This window comes from Meira miltonrushii, assembly GCF_003144205.1.
Source record: "Meira miltonrushii strain MCA 3882 unplaced genomic scaffold FA14scaffold_2, whole genome shotgun sequence".
In the NCBI taxonomy this organism is placed as follows: Eukaryota; Fungi; Basidiomycota; class Exobasidiomycetes; order Exobasidiales; family Brachybasidiaceae; genus Meira; species Meira miltonrushii.
Genome location: NW_020289944.1, coordinates 906107 through 925964, shown reverse-complemented (window position 1 = coordinate 925964; position 19858 = coordinate 906107). Strand labels below are relative to the sequence as shown.

Sequence of the window (19858 nt, the reverse complement as noted above, 5' to 3'; positions counted from 1 at the left end):
AAATTGAGTGTTGTCGCAACTAAAGAGGGCCGGACGCGTCTCGAGCAACACTTTTCTTATAATAGGAGATATGCTGTGTTGAATTTATTAAATTGCCAACCGCTTGATTAGCGTGTTAAGCATGCATTGCATTGACCGACATGGATCATGACAGGTCAACTCATTCTTGATGATAACATCCATCTCAGCCGAAATAAGGAGATTAATGAAACATTATTCGTAAAGGAGTCTATTCAAAAACCTCTTCCTCCTTTCTAAACGGCAAATCTCCTAGACGGATCGTGTTTATATAGGAGCATTCATCATATCATTTTTCGGACTTTACACTTTTCGGCGGCGTTGATTGAATCGAGATTTATTATTCGCCCTTGTTAGGGGAAACAAGGAAAGAAAAAACGGTATACGGGACCGTACGATCCAGCTGGAACGATCTTCTCTTCCACATCGCATTCAATAGGCAAATTTTCCAATATGTTCTCGATAACATTGCAAGCTTAAGCATACACAGATGTTTGAACGGAAATCAGTGAAGGTGCAGCCTCAGGCTGCATCCTCGTCTTCAGTATCATCGAAACGCATATATCAAAATGCTTCATTATCACCATCGCGGAAAAATGCATCTACTCCGCCAGCAAAAGGTGATTTTTTTGGGCTTGATGAGGGGTACGAAAGCGAGGGAAATCTGTCCATCGCTGCAAGCTTCACACGTACGACGGCAGCCCTGAATCTTGGCTTCGATTCTGAATTTGAAGATAATGAGAGTCAAATGGACTTTCTTACTGTAGAAAGCGCCAAATCGCAACAAGGCGGTCAAACTGTTGCTGAAAGTTGGGATGATGATTTTATCTTCACATCTGCCAATGAGGGTAATGCGGAGAGCTCAAATAGTTCTGCTCCATCAAAGGAGAAATCAACTTTGAACAGGGACAATCTATCAGAAGAGGAAGAGATTTCCAATTGGGATAGCGAAGGAAGTGAAGGCAGCATCAAGGCACCGGTCAATACTACAGAGAACCAGTCAGGGAAAAATCGCCTGTTCCGAACAGCTTCATCCCAGACCATAGTCCCAAATTCTGGTCAAGAAAACCAATCGCAGGCCCTATCTCCCAAGCAGGGTAAGGCCAACAAAACGAAAGCTCAAGACAGCATCAACAGTGACAGAACGACCCCTCTCCAGCCATCCAACAAAGGAGAGTCATCAACGTCGCAATCATCTTCTCAGCCTCAATGGAACAATAATGCTACTACACCAACAACACCCACTTCAAAGAAAAAGTGGCTTCTTTCCAAGCAATCTCAGAAGGACTCTTCCAAAACAGCTTCAGCAAAATCCTCATCACAGCCTACTTCACTGTCTTCGCCAGCCAACCGTCCGTTAGCAGGCACAAATCGAGGAAAGTCTCCTGAGACACCAAAGAATCAAGCGAAAGGAATGAAGAAACAATCTACAGTAGGCCATGGAAATGATGTTCAAAACGGAGGAGAGCTCGAGACATCTACCTCAAAGCGCAAACCATTTGGTTTAGGCGAAAAGACATGGACAAAATTGTTGCAAAGCAAACTTCAACGAAAGAAAGAACAAAGTGCAAATGTTGCTCAATCAGAGTCAAGGCCATCCGAGGCGAAAGCTACATCTCAGCCAGCGCGCCCATCGAATGTACAGGATTCACAGAAGACGATCGTATCACCTCGAAAGGTTGCTGAGCCATCTAACAAAGCCTTCCCCACCATCACGGAGAATAGCACAATTCGTGCGAATGAGCCATCAAAGAATTCTAGTAAAGTACAAGAGAGACCGCCAGCACGTCAAGCGCAGTCCCGACCATCTCTGCCAGACACTTTTGAGCAGAACAACAAAATTTCTCCAAAGGCTGAGCGCACCCCAGCAAAGGAAGATTATGCATACGGATCTATTTCGGAGCATCGTCATTGGGCATCTCGTTTGAATAAAGAATCGCCGCCTCGGAGAGGCACGATGAGGAAAAGAAGCGAAGGCTCGAGCCAAACAACCGTGGATTCTCTGCAACATGCGGAGCAGTCAGAAGAGAAGAGAAATGGAAAGCGAAAGATGGACATCGAAGACTTGAACTTTGCCCACAAAGTCGTACCAGGCGGCAGTCCCAAAGGCCTCATTCGTCCAACAAGAGCTATGCCATCTGAATCCACACGTAGAGATTCTCGAACTGGCGTCACTCAGAACCGCACAGCATCAGACTCAACTACGGTTAGTGTGACTTCATCAATCGACTATGACAAATCAAGTATGGCTGGAAGCAATCTGACAGATGCGTCTACCGATTCATCTATTGCAGTCTCATCGCCTATGGTGACACAAAGTCATACGCCAAAGATTCAAATCATAAGGCAATTGCCGAGTGATGCGGAATCTTTACCTTCATCGACTGATTCAAAATTATCTCGAACGCGTAGGCCACCTCCTGTGTCAAGTGGTATAGAAAGTTTGACACGAAGACAAGCTGCGATGCAATTGAAAGATATGTCTTCGCAGGACAGAGCCGATGCTCGACAAGAGTCGTTGGACGAGGACGATTTGAATGGGTCCGATTCACGAAGCGTTGTTTCTCGCAAAAGTGACGATGAAGCGAGTGCAAAAACTTCCAAGACAGGCGACTTGAAAATCCCCTCTCTTATCAGTAAAGCGCAAGAAGGCGTTCGTGCAGATATGATGCGTATCCGTAACTTTGCTACTGGAATTGAAGAGTTGAAAGGATTGCGTGATGCTTATCATCGTATCCTAGACCGACTTGATGATCACGCAGAGGTAGAGGAAAAAGGAGGTAAAGAAATTGAAACCTTTAGACTAGAGCTAGAACATTCGGAGTACGTCTATGGAAGCTGGTGGGAATGTGCGGAGGTTTTGATAGGTTTGGCAAATGGGAAGGATGAATTGGAAAAAGCTTCGGGGGAAGGGAAAGGTGCTAGCAAGCCCAAAGACCAGAAGTCTTCCAACGATCGCTTTTCTTCGGTCAGGCGGGCCAACAACGAGAAAGCACAAAGTATATCAAACAGTCGTGCGTCATCTTCGGCATCGCGATATGTCCATCCTGAACGAGAAAGAGACATCTTAGCGGCCATGTTGGCGGGTACGCCGCCGGAGCAAGCTTCGCCAACTAGATCTTCCGCAATATTGCCACGGCATCGAACTGCAAGTGTTGATACACCCTCCTCTCGTGATTCACAGCTGGAAAATCGCACGATTCGAGACAACAGAAGAATGTCATCTCAGAGCGTGATAATTCAATCTCGCAGGCGCACATCCGATCCTGACCCCGGCAAAGAAAAGGGAAAACAAGCAGATCCGAACGTGCAATATCTGCCTTTCGCTCCCGAGCAGAATGTTTCGAACACTAACTTAGATCATCTTAAGCATAACAGAGTAATGAGACAAACGAGCGGTGGTCGGAGACACTTACGAAGTGCTGGCCAACAAGGTCTTCAAGGATTGAAAGATTTGATCGTGACTATCCGCAGAAACTCAACGACAACTACCTATCGAGACGAAGCCCGAACATCACAAGTCTCTCTCCGAGGCTCATTCGGTGAATCTTCTTCAGAGGTTAGTGGAGGACGCAAAACTCCGTCAGGCCGCAGAGTAAACCCTCCGTTCGGATCTGGGCCAGGTGCAGAATCACCAGCAAAGCCTTATCCACACAACTCAGAAGCCAATTCCAGCAAAGTGTCTTTGCAACGGCCTAGCACTAGACTTCCGAAAAGTAGTGGCTCCTATGATGCGGACGGAGAGAAAAGTGCGGCAGACGCAAAACCATCAAGACGTTTTATTCGATTTGCCAGGGCTTCTTCGAGCAGTAGTGCATTCTCTCTGGAAGGAAGTGGTCATGACTCAAGCATAGACAGTGCATGGACAGAAGCCGAATTGAGTACGTCTCATTTAGAGGATATCAATGGCCACGGCAACTCTCATACCTTTGACGTTGCACCTTCCAAGACCATATCACATGCACATAGACGTACAATTTCCATGCTTAGCAGAGCATTACCTATGGGAGCACGAAAGAACGAGCGTAATATGGAGTGGAACAATTTTCCAAGCAGTAGTAATGCTCATCAACGTGGAAACAATGGCATTCTTTCTAATTTGCGGAATAATAGAAGCGAAGCACATCTTTCCAGCCCATCGCATTTCACCTCGCCCACCTCCATTCCACCGCTTCCGCGAACGATGAGCGAAGAACGTCGTGTCAATTTTGAAGGTGGCGGTAGGTCGAGCGAAAGTGATTGGACCTTACACGAAGGATCTTCTTCTGCCAATCGTATGAGGGTCATGTCAGCCGATCATCTGGATTTGGCAGCTCAAAAGCAAGCTGAAGAAGCATCAGAAGCTTTTAGAAAGATGGCAATGCGATCAGAAGCGATGCCAAGCTTAAACAGGTATTTGGATACAACCAAAGCACGATGTAGGGAAAGTTTGACGGTTTTGAAAGATTTAGAAGGACAAATCCGAGGAGAATCGAGATAAGACTACCGTGATGTATATAATTTACCCAGCTGTATTTTTATCAAATGACTAATACATTCTATCATTGTATAATTTCGAGGGATGGGGTCGTTTTATCTTCACTGCCAGAAAGGGGTCCGCCCCTCTTTGAAAGATTGTTAGGAAAAAGTATAAGGATGTCAGAGCCCCATAACGCACAAAGGGGTTTGTTCTATTGCTGTGTTATGGCGTACATGATTGTCTGACTGCTACCTATTATTATTGGATGTACATTATATAATAATAATATAGGGAGGGCCACACTCAAACACAGGCGGAGTGCCTTGTAAACACGAATCAAGCGTGGGGACTATGTATTTGTCTGCGTGTAAGTGCTGAGACGCGCTGTGTGCGGTGCGTGATTTGTGTATGTATGATTGATTGATAGGGTAAATTTGAGATTCAATTTACTCAAACCCAATCTTTTGTAACAGGAAACCATCATAAGGTGACCACAACAACGTGTAGATCATCCAGTTTGGTGCAACGCTACAGCTGGCTTGGCTTGAGGATCTTTTTTGAGGTTCAGTTACCGCTTTTACACCGTTCCTGTGGCAGTGTCAACCTGAACTTGTACGTTGCCCTGCAATCTGCGCAATTTACAGAAAGGAAACAGCATCATGAACGCACTACCAAATTGATCAAGGCGGGAGCCATCAGTGAAACAGAATTAGGACAGACTTACGTGGCCGGTTACGAAAATGTCTACTCCTGCCAACATAATCGACAATCCTGCCTCGCCTAAAGTGGAAAATTGGGACGATGATGAAGATTTAGACTTCTCCAATGTTGACTCAAGAGATGCTTTACAGCTACCTTCTTCGCGAAGGCAGTCCATCGATTTGCTAGTGAGTCAAGCTGACGATATTACTGGAAAGTCAAGTGAAGATGATCAAATTATGAACATCGTGAAGGAAGATCTACACGATGACGAAGAGGAGGAAGAAGATCAAGGAGACACGTTGAGGGTGTCTGATCTGACCACTGAAACATTGGCTAAATTGGCAACTTATGCGAAGAAGAAGAAAGCGGATGGTACTGAAACCGCAGAAGCAAGCAAGGACGACGATTTGGCGAATCTCAATCAGGCATCTTTACAGCATCTCGATGATCAGCACGATGAGTACAAACAAATTGACCAACAAGATGGTGGCGGCGATGATTGGGACGAAGGTCTCGAGATTCCAAACTCATTCTCCTTGCAATCTCTGAAAGTCAGACATAGCAGTAGCGCCAGCGAGATCGATTTCGAAACACCAAGCCAAACATCAGCAAGTGATGCAACCTCGTTGAGTATCACTAGCGACCATCAAGAAGACATCAGCGCTGATCAATCGCTCAGACCGCTCGAAGGTGGAAAGAAGGACGAAGGGAAAACACGAGAATTGGATACATCCGCTTCTGAAACCCCGTTCCATACATTTGCCAGAAATTATCAGGATAACGATGAAGAGGATGGCTTCTATCTTCCCGATCAAATGCAGGCTTTGCATCTTACTGCAAATTTGGGCAGGGGTGCAAATCGCGATGATATAGAAAGGCAAAGCGTGATCTCTTCGCATCCGAGTGAAGAAGGTTGGGACAGCCTGTCTCCTTCCAAACACAAGCAAAACCAAATCGATCCATCAGAAAGAGGTTCAGCTGCTGGTGATTTGGGAAATGACGTGACGGAAGAAGACTTTGATGAGCTTGACTTTGATTCATTTCAGAACGAGCAGGATGATTCCGGTCAACCCGAAGGATCACAACAAAAGCCCTTGACTCTTGCTCAGCAGCTACAAGCACGACTAAATGCACGCAAATCATCTGCTAAACGCGGCAAAGGTGAAAGTGGCAAGGAAGGAACTTTGAGTCATGGAGAGACGGAATTGACATCAGGATTGGTGATTACGGATGATTTGGATCTTTCACCAAGTAGACTCAAAGCTAGAAGTCTGAGTAGCAGGTTACGCGAAGCTGCACATCTTCGTCGAAAGCGACAGGGTGAAAAGCAGACGCAGTCTTCCTTTCTGGATCACAAGAGCAAGCACAGAGAACAAATGGAGAATTTTGATGATCAAGCAAGCATCTATTCTAGCAGCACAAAATCCTCTAAGGACCGTTTAGGCGTGGGCAGGATGATCAAGAGGGCTTCTTCACCAATTTTAAAGGGTAATAAGAGATCAAGGGAAGGCTTGCCAGATTCTTCCAGTGGTACAAAATCATACGTAGGTCAATGGACGGAAACACTGACCAATCGATTTTCTACTTCGAGACCATCGACACCTACTCGGACTCTTTCACCAAGTGGTAGAGTGGCCACTCAACAAGCCGGAAGCATGGGCTATGCGATGCCAACTGCGGCTTCACTTGCACGTCTTTCACCTCCGCAAGAGCGGGATCTTCGATCGTCTATGTTGAACGCAAGTCAAGCCCCAAAGATTATGCGTAAGCCACGCAAACCACGCAAATATGGCGATGGGAAGGAACTGGAAGACATTGCTGATTTGCCCGTGCCGAGATCACCGTCTAGTAAACCTGAAAAAGCAAAAGGATCCAAGGAAAGCGCACAATCACATCAGCAACAAATCGCAAGGCCGAATGAGTCTACAAAGGGGTCAAGTAAGCATCGCAAAAAGAAGCAGCCAATCTTGATTCGCAATCTTGGCGGATCGGGTTCATCTTCGAAAATGGTGGGTGATATGCGATGGAATCCAACTTTGAAAAAGTGGGAAGGAAATGAACAAGAAGGACGTGATTTTGAGAACGCTATTCGTGGCACGGGGAGACCGGCGCTTATATCTCATCTTTCATTTGGACCGATGAAGATCTCGTCAGATGCGATGAGTCCGCCGCCTCCGGTCATTGTTTCATCTTCTTCAACTTTCAACACTGCACTCTTGACCTCTCCTACAGCGATCAGCAGTCCTTCTGCGTCACTTAATGTTGTAGGTGGAATGGTGTTTGATCCGATCAAATTATGTTGGAAGCGACAAGATGGGCAGGAGGAAGAAGATCCATTTGAGGCTCTAGCTGATGAATCTGGATCTGACTCTGACAAGGATGGCTTGATGGATGAGAGCGTAGGAACAGAAGAAGAGTTGCGACTTCGGAAGATGCGACAACGTACGGCATCGGCAGAAGCTTTACGAATTGTACGACAGTCTGATCCGCCAATAGGCACAGGGGATGATTCGCAACTTGAAGGCGATTACAATGATGCAGGAATGCATCACAGTATCAGTCAAACAATTCGGTCCAGCGTATCGTTTGAGAAGTCCAAAGTTGCTGATATTCCAGTTCACTTGAAAGGCAAAATCCCTGAATCTGTTTGGAATGCATCTATTATCGCCCAAAGAAGACATGTACAAGAAATGGCAGGATATCGAATTCGTGAGAAGGGCGTTAGCGGAAGTGCAACACCTTTATCCGTCAGCTCAACGTCAACCGTTACTTCTCCTAGACCTGTTTCGAGAGGAGCTAATCCAGATCGTCAAAGAGTGCAACTGCTGAATCGAGAAGGGCCACTCTATCTGATTCAATCGTTATCCAGGATGGCAGCCAGAGGTACTTGAAGGAAGTTTTACAAGTTTTTTTTATTTCTTTTTCTTTTTATATATCGAATTTTGCTAATTAACCATGTATGTATTTATAATCAACTTTTAATGACCATGATGACAACTCTTGAAAGCATAGCAGATTAGTAAGCATGATTGATTCTAGCCAAAAAAAAAACTTCCGGTATATTCTCCGGATAAGCTAGAATCAATTGAAGTTTAGCAAGGTTCCATAGTTCTTCTTTGACGTCTTTTAGATGATGAATCTCTAACTTTTTTTGCCAATTTATTCGGAAAGAAATTGATCTCTTTCGATGGTTGCCATTTTAGCGTAAAATGACCGGTTCTTGGTTTTTCGGCAATGTCCCTGTGCTGCATAAAACTATAAACCGGATTCACTTTAAACCGGTTTGCATGCACTTCTTCCTTCTTACTTTACATTCAACTTCATTTATTCTAACACGACTATCCTCACTCTATAGAAAGAATAGAGTTCTTTTTCCTTCGCTCTTCTTGATGATGATAGTCCTTATTCATGTTTTTACAGAATCAATATTTTGACACTCTAGACTATCACTTTCACGATAATATAGGTTGCCCGATCGACGTTGCAGCATGCACAGGCAGTAAAGTGACGATCGGAATTGACATCGTGAGACATATGAAATGAGATTTTGCAAGCACTTGCTTTTTTTAAAAGTTTTAATTAATGCTTCACATGGTTGATTTATGTGGGGTAAAGTGGGAATTCGAATTTGTGTGAATTGTGTGCGAAATATGATCTTTGCCGGCTATAGTGCATGCTTGGCATTTTGAGTGGTAAAAGTCTCAGTCGGAGTTGAATTTGATGCGGGCGTGGGAAAGGTGGTAATGACAATCGTACGATACAGTGCATACGCTGCGCGTGGGGTTTGTACTTCGTTGACATCTTTTTTTGTCGTTTTCTGTTTTCCCATGCATGTAAAAGCGGAAAGAGTGTTTAAACTAAGAATAGATGCCGTACTGCATTAAAGCTCTCTCATGACAACAATGTACGTCAATCTGCTGCAAGGTAGAGCAATCGTAAAGAATCTAACCTGTTTTGTATATGTATAGAGTGCTATTGTGCTGAAAATATAAACCGGAGTAGCCTCCATCCGGATCGTACACACTGTGCATGATGCATGTAGCCAAAAGAAAAAAGAGGATTGAACGATCTGTTGGTGCATGTCAAGCATTAAAACAGTCTTTTTGCATCTTGCATAGTTTCCCCGCATTAAATCACACGAACTAAACATTCGCTAATAAAACAAAAAAGTCACTCGTTAAATGCTGCGTACCTGATCCCAATTTTAATTAATAACTTCTCCTTCCGTTTGCCCCCTTCTTTCCCTTTGCCAAACATCTTTTGATGATCACAAAGTGTGAGAGCAAGTACCCATTCATCAAAATAGCAAAATGAAACGATTTAGCGTCTTTATCTTCTATATCAAACGGCTTCAATTCTCAAATAAACGGCAGAGGTCCAGAACACACTCTCAATCGGCAACTGGGTTTTGGGATTGAATCGTTTGTTTCTGGGATCTTTCGCTTAATTTGACTCTATTTCTGCTTAGATTAGGCTTGATTTAGGGTTCAGAATCTGTTTGTACGGTTACAGAGAGTTTGAATACGATTGAAAACCCCGCATTTGTTGAATAGAAGAAATTACTGCTTAAACCTTCAGACACTTCATGTACCGCCGCAATGATCACTTGCCGTATGAACTATTAAACAAAAGACAGGCGGGATTGCACTTTACATCTTCACTTCTTTGTTGAACCCCGCTTCAAGACATATACACATTTCAATTGACAAGCAAAAGAAAAGTTCCGTAAAAGCTTTCTAAAGGACACTATACAAACCTAGACGTTTCAACCCGGACAAAAGATAGGGTCGGTCAATATTTGCGGGGCCAAAGTAGGGGGATTTTCATTGGTACTGCCTCGCTTCCGGTGACATTTGCTATCATTCTCGCCATCCTCAACACCATCACTCCGTCAATTCGATCTTGTCATCACCCTTTTGGTCATTTACGCCTTTTCATTTCGATAAAAGAAAGGTAAAGAAAAAAAAGGCGGTATACCCCACCAGCCGATCAGGTTGGTAATTCAAGACCATTACTTTTATTCAACAAGGTCGATCACTCTAATTAAAAAACCGTATATATCCGATTCAATCATCCGTCACCACCTCCCCGCCTTCCTTCGACACCATGTCTGCGGAAAATGTTCGAAGGGACAGTTCCTCCTATGGATCACAAAATGAATTGGTTCAAAGGAGAGGAAGGGGCAGTCAAGATTCAAGAGGAAGACAACAAAGTGATATGTATCAACCTGGAATGCCAATCGGTTATATGGCAGCTCGCGGAACGCCATATGAACGGAAATATTTCACACGTAAACTTGGTTTCTGTTGTCTATTCTTGGCACCTCCCATCCTTTTAGTCGTTGGTGCTATCGCATTAGTACCCGTCTTATGGGCTATCGCCAAACATGCACTTCATACCGCCCAATTACACGTTTACGAATCCAACATTACCGATATCAAAAATGACAGTTTCCCAATCACCATCTTTGGTCAAGCGAAAAAGACGGGTATCTTCCCTGCAAAGTTGTACTTTCGCAAACCTGTTGATGTGTACTGGATGACGACTGGTACACCAATGCGTGAATTGCACTTGGGTTACTTTAACTTGGCTCCTTTAGGTGCGGCCGCAGGTCATGCAACGATCAATCAATTGACCGAATTCCACATCACCGATGTTGAAGGATTTGGAGAATTTTCCAAATTCCTCGTCACCCAACCTCAATTTACATGGAAGACAGTCTGTGATGAAGTGCATGCAGAAGGTTTCGCATTCTTCCCAGTTTACAAAGAATTGAAGTTCGTCAAGCATGTCATCTTCAACGGTATTGACAATTTCCACGATATCAAAATTTTGGATCTACAATTGCCAGGTGATGATCCTGCAGGTGGTATCACGGCTATTGCCACTTCTTCTTTGGTCAACCCTTCACCGTTTGGTGTACAAGTTGGAACGTTGAATTTGGGATTATACTATAAGGATCACTATGTCGGTCCTGTCAGTGTGCACAATCTCAATTTGACCACAGGTACCAACGTTGTTACTCTTAGCGGTCGAGTTTTACCTTATCCAGATAATCAAACCGCTTTGAACATTTTGGGAGAATTATTCACGAATTATATTAACGGTGATTTGTCCATCGTCGAAGGTCGTGGTATTTCTACACAACAAGCAAATGGTGATATTATCAGTTGGCTCACAACCGGTTTACAAGAATTGAGGGCACAAATTCCATTCGTTCCCCCTCAACCAATCAACCCGATCAAAGGTATCACGATCGATTATGTCAGTTTGGTGTACAGCCGTGAATTACCTTACAATCCCGACTTGTTCTCCAACGATTTGAAGGGTAAACTTGCTATTCCTTTCGGTTTCTCTCTCAATGTTGTTGATCTTTCCACACTTCTAAACATCATTTCTAATGGCGCAGAAATTGGAACAGTTTATTCACCGTACGGTAATTCATCTTCGGTCGTTTACCTTCAAACTGAAAGGGAAACTGCTGCTGATATTACAATCGCTTTACCGCCATCACGATTATCCTTACCAAATAATACTGATGCGGCAAAGAAACAATTGATCGAATTTCAGAATAATTTCTTGTATTCCGCTTCGGCAAGTTTTGATTCAACCGGTTCAGCAAAAGCTATCACAGATACCCCAGTAGGACGTATTTTGCTCAACGGTATTCGATTCAGCGTTGGTACTGGACTAACGGGTTTATCCGGTTTGACCAAATATCCAACAATCATCAACAGTGTCGATGTAGTTGGTGGTGCACCGGATGCAATCAGTTTGGTTGTTGGAACTACTGTTGTCAATCCTTCCAACTTGAATTTATCAACAGGTGATGCCACATTCCAGTTGGAAAACCAAGTAGTCGTCGGAAATGTCACTTTACCCGGATTGAATTTGAAGATTGGAAGAAACGATATCAATGCAACTTCCTACTTTGACCCGAATCGTTCTCCTCTAGGTATTGAAGCTTTGAACAGATTCGTTTCAGGTTTGGATACCAATCTTAACATCACGGGTTTCTCGGGTTCAAGTGAAATTGTTTCATTGGTTCCTTCACTTGAAGGTATCCGTCTCAATGCTACACTTCCAGGTCTTCAACAGAAAATCGTTCAAGCGGCCAATTTGACAGTGTTGGATACCACAGGTATTACCAACGATATTGCTAATTCACACGTTTCTGCATACAATCCTTTCACGGCTCCTTTGACCATCACGCATATTTCGGCAAACGCTTCTTCTCACGGTATCTATATTGCCAATATCGACACAGCACTCAACTTCCCTGCAGCAGGAAGAGCAATCACAATTTCACCCGTGGTTCCTTTGGCTTTGAATCTTTATCCACCAGATTTGTTTGCTCTTGTTCGTGCTCTTGCTATTCAATCCGGTCAAAATCCTGCTTACATCGATGGTGTTGTTCAATTAGGAGGTTTCACCTTGACGCCAACTACTGATCAAAACAATGGCACTGCTCCAGCAAGCAAGAGAAGCATTGATGAGGAGGAGGAGCAACCTCTGGAGAAGAGAAGTGAGGAAGATGCTGATTCATACATTTTGGAAGAAGACAACGAAATGGCTCAAATTCTGATGGGCGTTGGCTCAAATCCAGGTATTTATGGCGATCATGAATCAACCTTCGAACGTGATGAATTGGAAGAACAAACGGACGGACTTGCCAAGCGTGCTCATCCTTTGGTGTATGATCCTATATTGCAAAAGCGTGACAACTTGTACACTGGCTTCGATCTTACAACCTACGTAGCAAAGGCATTCTCGGTCGCAACAGCTGATTTGACAATCATTTCTGATGTCGTGATTGGTGAATACGGAACAACATTGACATTCTCTCAAAATGATGTTCCTTTGGGCACGGATGTGACCTTGTTCAAACTCTTGCCCGTTCTAGCTTTGCCAATTGTGCAACGTATTGTCGATGGAGCTGTTTTGAACATTGATCGTGTTACGATTACCGAAGCACGCCCAGATGGCTTCACTGCTTCATTGCAAGGTGCATTGACAAATGCAGGTCCATTCGATGGTGTGGTTACTTTCCCATCAGGTTTGACAATTTTCTGGGAAGGCAGATCATTGACACAAACTGCATTCCCCAACGTGACCCTTGTTGGTGATTTGGGCTCTTCGATCAATGTTCAAGTTGAAGGTCAAATCCCAGACGTGGATTTCTTTACACAATTCTTGGAATATGCAATCGTTAACCCATCATTCGTTTGGAATATTCGTGGAGAAAATATTACCGTTGGCGCTTTGGGTATCATCATTCCAGGTGTTACGATCAATAAAGATGTTCAATTGACTGGTTTGAACGGCTTGACAGGACAAGTTATCATTAACTCTTTCGATGTTCCCGCTAATGCTCCAGGTGGTTTGGCTTTGACTGCGATCAGTACGATCAATAATCCTGCTCAAGTTGGTGTTTCACTTACAAGATTCGGTACCAACATTATGATGAACGATACAATGATCGGACCTGCAGGTGCTGCTGATGCATTTACCTTGCAAGCTTTGGCCGTAACGCAAGTTCCTTTGGCCGGTACAATCAACCGTCAAAATTCTCAAGAAGGTTTGGCAGCTTTATCAGAAGTGTTTACTCGCTTTGTGCATAATCAAAACACCAATTTGATGGTTTTGGGTGAATACGCTGGTCCTGAAGATGTTGTATGGCTCAATCAAGGTATTAAAGCACTGAAAGTGCAAGTCGCTTTGCCTGCGCAAGACTTCCAAGTCATTCGACTTGTGTCCATCAATCAACTATCATTATTCTTCACGGTGCCATCTGCGTATGCTCCAATGTCAGATACTACCAACACAAGTGCAAACTTCTTCTTGCCGTTTGCTTTCCCTGTTGGTATTTCTACCGTTGCAGGTCCATTCATTGCCAACTATTTGAATCAAGACATGGCAGTTTTGAACATTCCCCAAAGTCCGTCAACCACGAATGTTGAAGCAAGAATTTTGTACCTTGCCTTCCAAAATGTTCCTTTCGCTGTTTATGATCCCGCTCATCAAACGTTCTCTCAATTCGTTGCTGATGTAACGAGAGAAAAGCAAGTTACATTCAATTTACACGGTTCGGCAACTGGTACTGCCACCACCAATGCAGGTGACTTGACAATTTCAGATATTCCGTTCAATTTGAACACGAATATTCTGGGTTTGCAAAACTTGAACTCTGTTCCAGCAAAGGTGGCTGATTTGGATGTTTACCACGGTTATCCAACTTATTTGGATGTTCGTATCACAACGTTCTTGACCAATCCATCCGATATCAGTATTGGAGCTGGAGATGTTTCATTTGGAGCACTGTACACAGACAAATTGATCGGTACGGCATTGATTAACAACATCTTCCTCGTTCCAGGAAACAACTCTATTCCGACACAATTGCTCTACATGCCAATTGGTGCTGAGAATGTTGCAGCAGGTCAAACGGTTTTGGAGAATTACGTGCAAAACATCACATCAGATGCCGTCGTTGCAGGTACTTCTCAAACGACCCCAATTGATTCACTGAAACAAGGTCTAGGACAAATCTCCTTGACTGCAGCTATTCCACCATTGGACAAATTGATCGTGATCCAAGCTGCATTAGAAGTGCCAAAGGACATTGCTCAGACGGGTGTTGCTTCCGCAAGTGTTATCATTGCAAACCCTTTCACGGCTTCGATTAATATTATCAATTTGATTGCACAGGCAAACTTCGAAGGAATTACAATTGGTAACATCAATCAAAATCTTGCAGCAACGAACAATATTATCCATGCACCTGGACATCAAAATACTCAAACGCAGGAAGTTCCAATCAATATCAATATTGATCCGAAAGTTTTGATTCGATTCATTCTTGCAGCTGCAAATACTTATGGAGTCAGTCTTGGACCTTTGCCGCCATTCTTCCAAGAAGTTTTGGATTTGCCTTCAACTGCCACCACAATCAGTCCTTACCCTGATAGTACGCCTCCACCGTGTGATTCGGGTACGGCATTCGACACTCTTGGCGCAATTCTCAAATTGTTGGCTCCTTTGCAAACTTCCATTCCGATTCAATCAGTGCTCAAGATTGATGATTATCAAACCAATTTGAACTTCATCCAACAGCCTGTTCCAACAAAGACGGATAACACTGCTTTGTATTTGGTCGGTCCTGCAGGTGCACCTTTGATTCAATTGGTCGTCAATGCATCGACTTTGATCGCTAATCGTGCAAATGCAACAAAGTTGACCAATGAAGGTTTCCAAGCAACCATTATGGGTGCTTTACAGGCAAATGCTCCAGCTGATGCCTATATCGAATTCCCTGATCCAGTTGAAATCATTTTCCAAGGAACACAAATTGCCGAAATTGCATTACCTGGATTGTGCAACATTCACACAATTGGTATTCCTGATTTGCTAACAACAGGTCAATTGACAATCACAAACCAAGACGCTTTCACGAATTTCGCTTATTATCTCTTGACCGAACCAAGCTTCCAATGGACGCTGATAAGTAGAACAGTTTCAGTTCGTGCTTTGGGTATCAAATTCTCTAATGTGTATTTGGAAAAGCAGATTCAATTGGACGCATTCAATGGTTTACCTGGCATCAAAATCACAGAATTTAACGCTCCAAGTGATACGGACGATACGATCAATATTGTCACAACTGCAGCTATTCCTTCGCCCGCTTCTTTGGGTGTGGAATTAGGTATGGCCACATTTGAACTGTTCTTCAATGGTGTCGATCTCGGTCAAGCTTCTTCTAATGGTTTGTTCTTGGCATACAAAGCAACTACAAGTGCCGTTTTGACAGGTTTCTTGATCAGACAAAATTCACAAAACGGTGTTGATCAATTGGGTATCCTGTTCAGTCAATTCTTGGGAGGCAAAGACAGTATCTTATCTGCTCACGGTAAGAGCGTCGTTGGACCTTACAGTGGCGGACAAGAAATTTCATGGTTGAGTAATGCATTCAGAAGATTCTCCACCAATGTCGTTTTGCCAGGACACATTTATCAAATTATTTATTCGATCGTTTTATCCGATTTGACTGCCGTTGTTCCTTATCCTGGAATGGATTCTTTCCATTTAGAAGCATCCAACAACAAGACGACTGCCATGTTTGCCAACCCATTCGGATTCCATTTGACTGCATTGGAAGCTGGACCACAAATTACAATCACCTACACCGGTATCGATGCTGCACAAATCAACTTGCCTCTTGCTCCAGTCGTTTCTTCTGGAACTTCAACCGGTCAACAAGTTCCATTGGTGATCGATTTCAAGAATCAATTGTTGTCAGCTATCGATCAAGGAGCGTTTGAAGCATTCTTGGCTAAATTGGCAGATACGCCTTCGGTAGACTTTGGCTTGAAAGGAACAACATCTGTCAAGGCACAATTATCGATTGGTGATCCCGTGATCACAGGTATTCCATTCAATGTGACAACTGAATTCAAGGGTATCAATTCGTTCAACCAAGTTGCAACGGTCAGCAATGTTACCGTTGATGATCCAACGCCAGAATACATTGGTATTCATTTGATTGCTGGCTTGTTCAACCCAACTGCTGTCAACCTTTACACCAACGGTCTAAGCTTGCCAGTCATTTACAAGGGTCCTGGTAACCCATACTTGGGTAGAGCAACAACCGGTGCAGTTGGTATTTTCCCCGGTCAAAACAATATCGACATTTTGTTCGAATTTGTGATTCCAAGTACAGAACCAGAACGAACGCAAGCAGAAGAAGTACTTACTTTGTACCTTCAACCAACTGACTTTATGACGGAAGGAAAGGGCAACTCGATTCCATTGCAAATTAACGGAAAAGCAAGTACAGATCCACCATTGTCACCTTATCCTTCCTTGGAAGAAGCTTTGGAAGGTATTATTGCTGATACAACTTTGATGGGTATCGGTTCCGCAATCGCAAAGCAAGCCGATATTTACGTTCCACCTTCTGCTGTTTTGGAGACAATTATTGCAGCTTTGCAAGCAGGCGTTGATGGCTTAGGAAGCGTTCTCGGAGGAATTGCCAATGTGACTGGTATTTTGAACGGCTTGGCTGGTAAAGAACAAAGTGCAAATGGTGGTGATGCAGGCAACATTTACTTTTACGCATACCTCACTGCTATCAACGACATTCCTTCAGCTTTGCAAATCACTCACATTGAAGGTCCCGTGTATGATGCAGAAGATCCTACCTTCCTTCTGGCAACTTTGGACACGGTTCCAGGATTCGAATTTGATTTGCCAGCGGCACTTGCAACGAGTAAACCTGATGGTGAACATCAATCGCCAGAAGTACGTCATATCAAATTGGAAACATCTTTGATTACTGCTTTGGGACATTTACATCCTCTCAACGTAAAGATTACGATTACGACTGGTATCAGTGGTCCAAACGGTCAATACATCATTCCATCCGTTCAATATGAACAACACAACATTCCTGCAAATTACTTCCTTGCATTTGGTGAAACAGGTCAAGCTGGTCTTCCAGTGAATGGACTTTCTGGTCTTGGTGATTTGATTAATGCGATCACGGGCAGTCCAGAATTGAAACCAATCTTGGATCCACTTTTGAGTGCATTGGGACTTGGATCTCAACTTCCTTCACAAGTCAACGGTTTGCCGGGCGCGGTCAATTCAGTGTTATGTTCACTCTTGCACATTGGTGTTTGTCCTACAACTGCATCTTCAACTTCTTCTTCTGCTGTAAGTGTACCAAGTGCAGATGTTTCTGGTGCAGCCTCAACGGTGTCAAGTGTAGCTTCAAGTGTAGCTTCTAAGGTAGAATCAGCAGGCTCAAGTGTAGTGTCAGAAGCAGCAAGTAAAGTTTCAGGAGTGGCTTCAACTGCAGGTGGAATAGTAGGCTCGGTGGTTGGTGGAGTACTTGGAGGAGGCGGTAGAAGAAGAGATGTTGCCGAACCCGCAATCACACCAAAAGCAGAACGTCGAAACGGTGCATCAATTGACCCAGAAGAACGTGGAGTAGAAATTCTAATGAAACTTGCACGTCTTGCGGAAGAAAATATTGCAAAGAAGGATGAAAATTCACCATTGGCTGGATCAAAGATTTTCGAAAGAGGCGAATTTCAAATTTGATTTCCTTAGAAAAGAACAATCTCAAATGTGCATCAAAAAAACTTTCATTTAATCATTGGTTTTCCATTTTATTCTCATTCAATTCATTTCTTTAAAAGGTACATTTGTTGTGCTAATTTCGCTCTCACACTCAAACATACCAGAATGCTCACGCATGTTTTCATGCTTGAACGTTCATACTTTGTATCGATCATTGTTCTTTTTCCCTTTTATTTTTGTCTCGTACTTTTTTCCAAACCTTTGTCTTCTTACTTTACAACATTCACTTTTGAGCAATGTCATTGGTTATCTAAATTTGATGGTTTGAGTGTGTGAAGTGGAAGAGAAGAAGGAGAGCTCCGCACTGAGGTTGACAAGCAATAGGTTGCATGAATAAATGCGTGCGTCCTCAACACGCGGCCCAGATGCAAGGAAGCACTGCCCGATGCAACAAGTCACCAACTTCAATGTTGATTGAATTACTTTTGTTTCGGCGCGTCTTTTCACCGTAGATCGCCTTCTTCAGCCAATGCATGAAAATGATGCAAGAGCGGCGGTGTAAATGGCGGCATTCCGAGTCGAGTAGGATCACAACATAGGAGAAGGTTTGATTTGCTTGCTTATACGAATAATCCGATCATGGTGTCCAGAAAGGTATAAAGACTGAATACTTTGTCTCACTTTCCATTTTCAATTTCATCATCCCAGCAATCTTTTCCAATTTCCAATAATTTCAACAATGCGCAACTTTGTCGTCCTTTTCGCTTTCTTGGCTTTCTTTACAGGCTCTCAAGCAGATATTGGTAGCGTGTTTGATCAAATTGGCTCAGATATTACCAGCGTAGGAGGTCAAGTAGGAGATCACGTAACGTCTGCTGTTGCCGACGGTGCAAGTGGTAAGTGAATTTTGCGTTATCAACGACTTGTATTTTCTACCATCTAATTTCGTTTTATGTTGTAGTTGTTTCCAGCGTTGGCAGCAGTCTTTACTCGCAAGCTTCCAGTGCATTTGAAAGTGCAACCTCAGAAGCGCCCAGTTTAGCGAGCGGTGAGTATTTGCGCTTTGTTAGCAGCAGTAATCGATCATTTCTTACCGACACTTCTTCGCTACAACAACAGATGTGTCTTCATGGGGAAGCAGCATTCAATCGGATGCATCCACTTGGCTTGACAGCTCCGATAGTACTTCCACTGGAACTTCAGCAAGTAGTGTAGGTGTTTTTAGTAAGGCTTCAGGCGGTGAAAAAGCTTCTGGTGGTAAAAATTTAGCCAGTGCAGAAAAAAGTGGTGAGTAAAGATTATGTTATCGTACCCTTCGATCTTTAGCCTTATCAAGTTTTATATCAATGCACAGCACATCCCAGTGATGAAGGTCAGTCTTCTTTGCCAATCCCTTCGAACACCATATCAAGTCATCCTCAAGGTGGATCATCAAACCAATCAAGTACTCAACGCACTACAGGCGCGTCTTCCGGTAATGGCGCAATAGGATCTCTGGTGCATTACAATTCCAATGATCAGTTGGTAGAATTCCTTGGTTTGCTGTTAGCAGGCTTGGCAGGTGCTGGTGCAATTCTGTTGTAGAGGCTATAGTCAGCA

At 43.6% G+C, this 19858-nt stretch overlaps 3 protein-coding genes across 3 annotated transcripts; all 3 read left to right on the top strand.

Moving 5' to 3' along the window:
- The first annotated feature begins 140 nt into the window (after positions 1-140).
- FA14DRAFT_171601 (uncharacterized protein) lies at positions 141-4553 on the top strand. The gene has a single exon (XM_025500340.1). The coding sequence runs from the start codon at positions 509-511 to the stop codon at positions 4496-4498; it is 3990 nt and encodes a 1329-aa protein (XP_025355176.1). The 5' UTR covers positions 141-508; the 3' UTR covers positions 4499-4553.
- A 396-nt stretch (positions 4554-4949) lies between these two features.
- On the top strand, positions 4950-8177 carry FA14DRAFT_160289 (uncharacterized protein). Its single transcript, XM_025498604.1, has one exon. The coding sequence runs from the start codon at positions 5218-5220 to the stop codon at positions 8068-8070; it is 2853 nt and encodes a 950-aa protein (XP_025355175.1). The 5' UTR covers positions 4950-5217; the 3' UTR covers positions 8071-8177.
- A 1712-nt stretch (positions 8178-9889) lies between these two features.
- FA14DRAFT_34929 (uncharacterized protein) lies at positions 9890-18683 on the top strand. Its single transcript, XM_025502229.1, has one exon. It carries the CDS (start codon positions 10286-10288, stop codon positions 18278-18280), a length of 7995 nt encoding a protein of 2664 aa, XP_025355174.1. The 5' UTR covers positions 9890-10285; the 3' UTR covers positions 18281-18683.
- The last annotated feature ends 1175 nt before the right edge of the window (positions 18684-19858 follow it).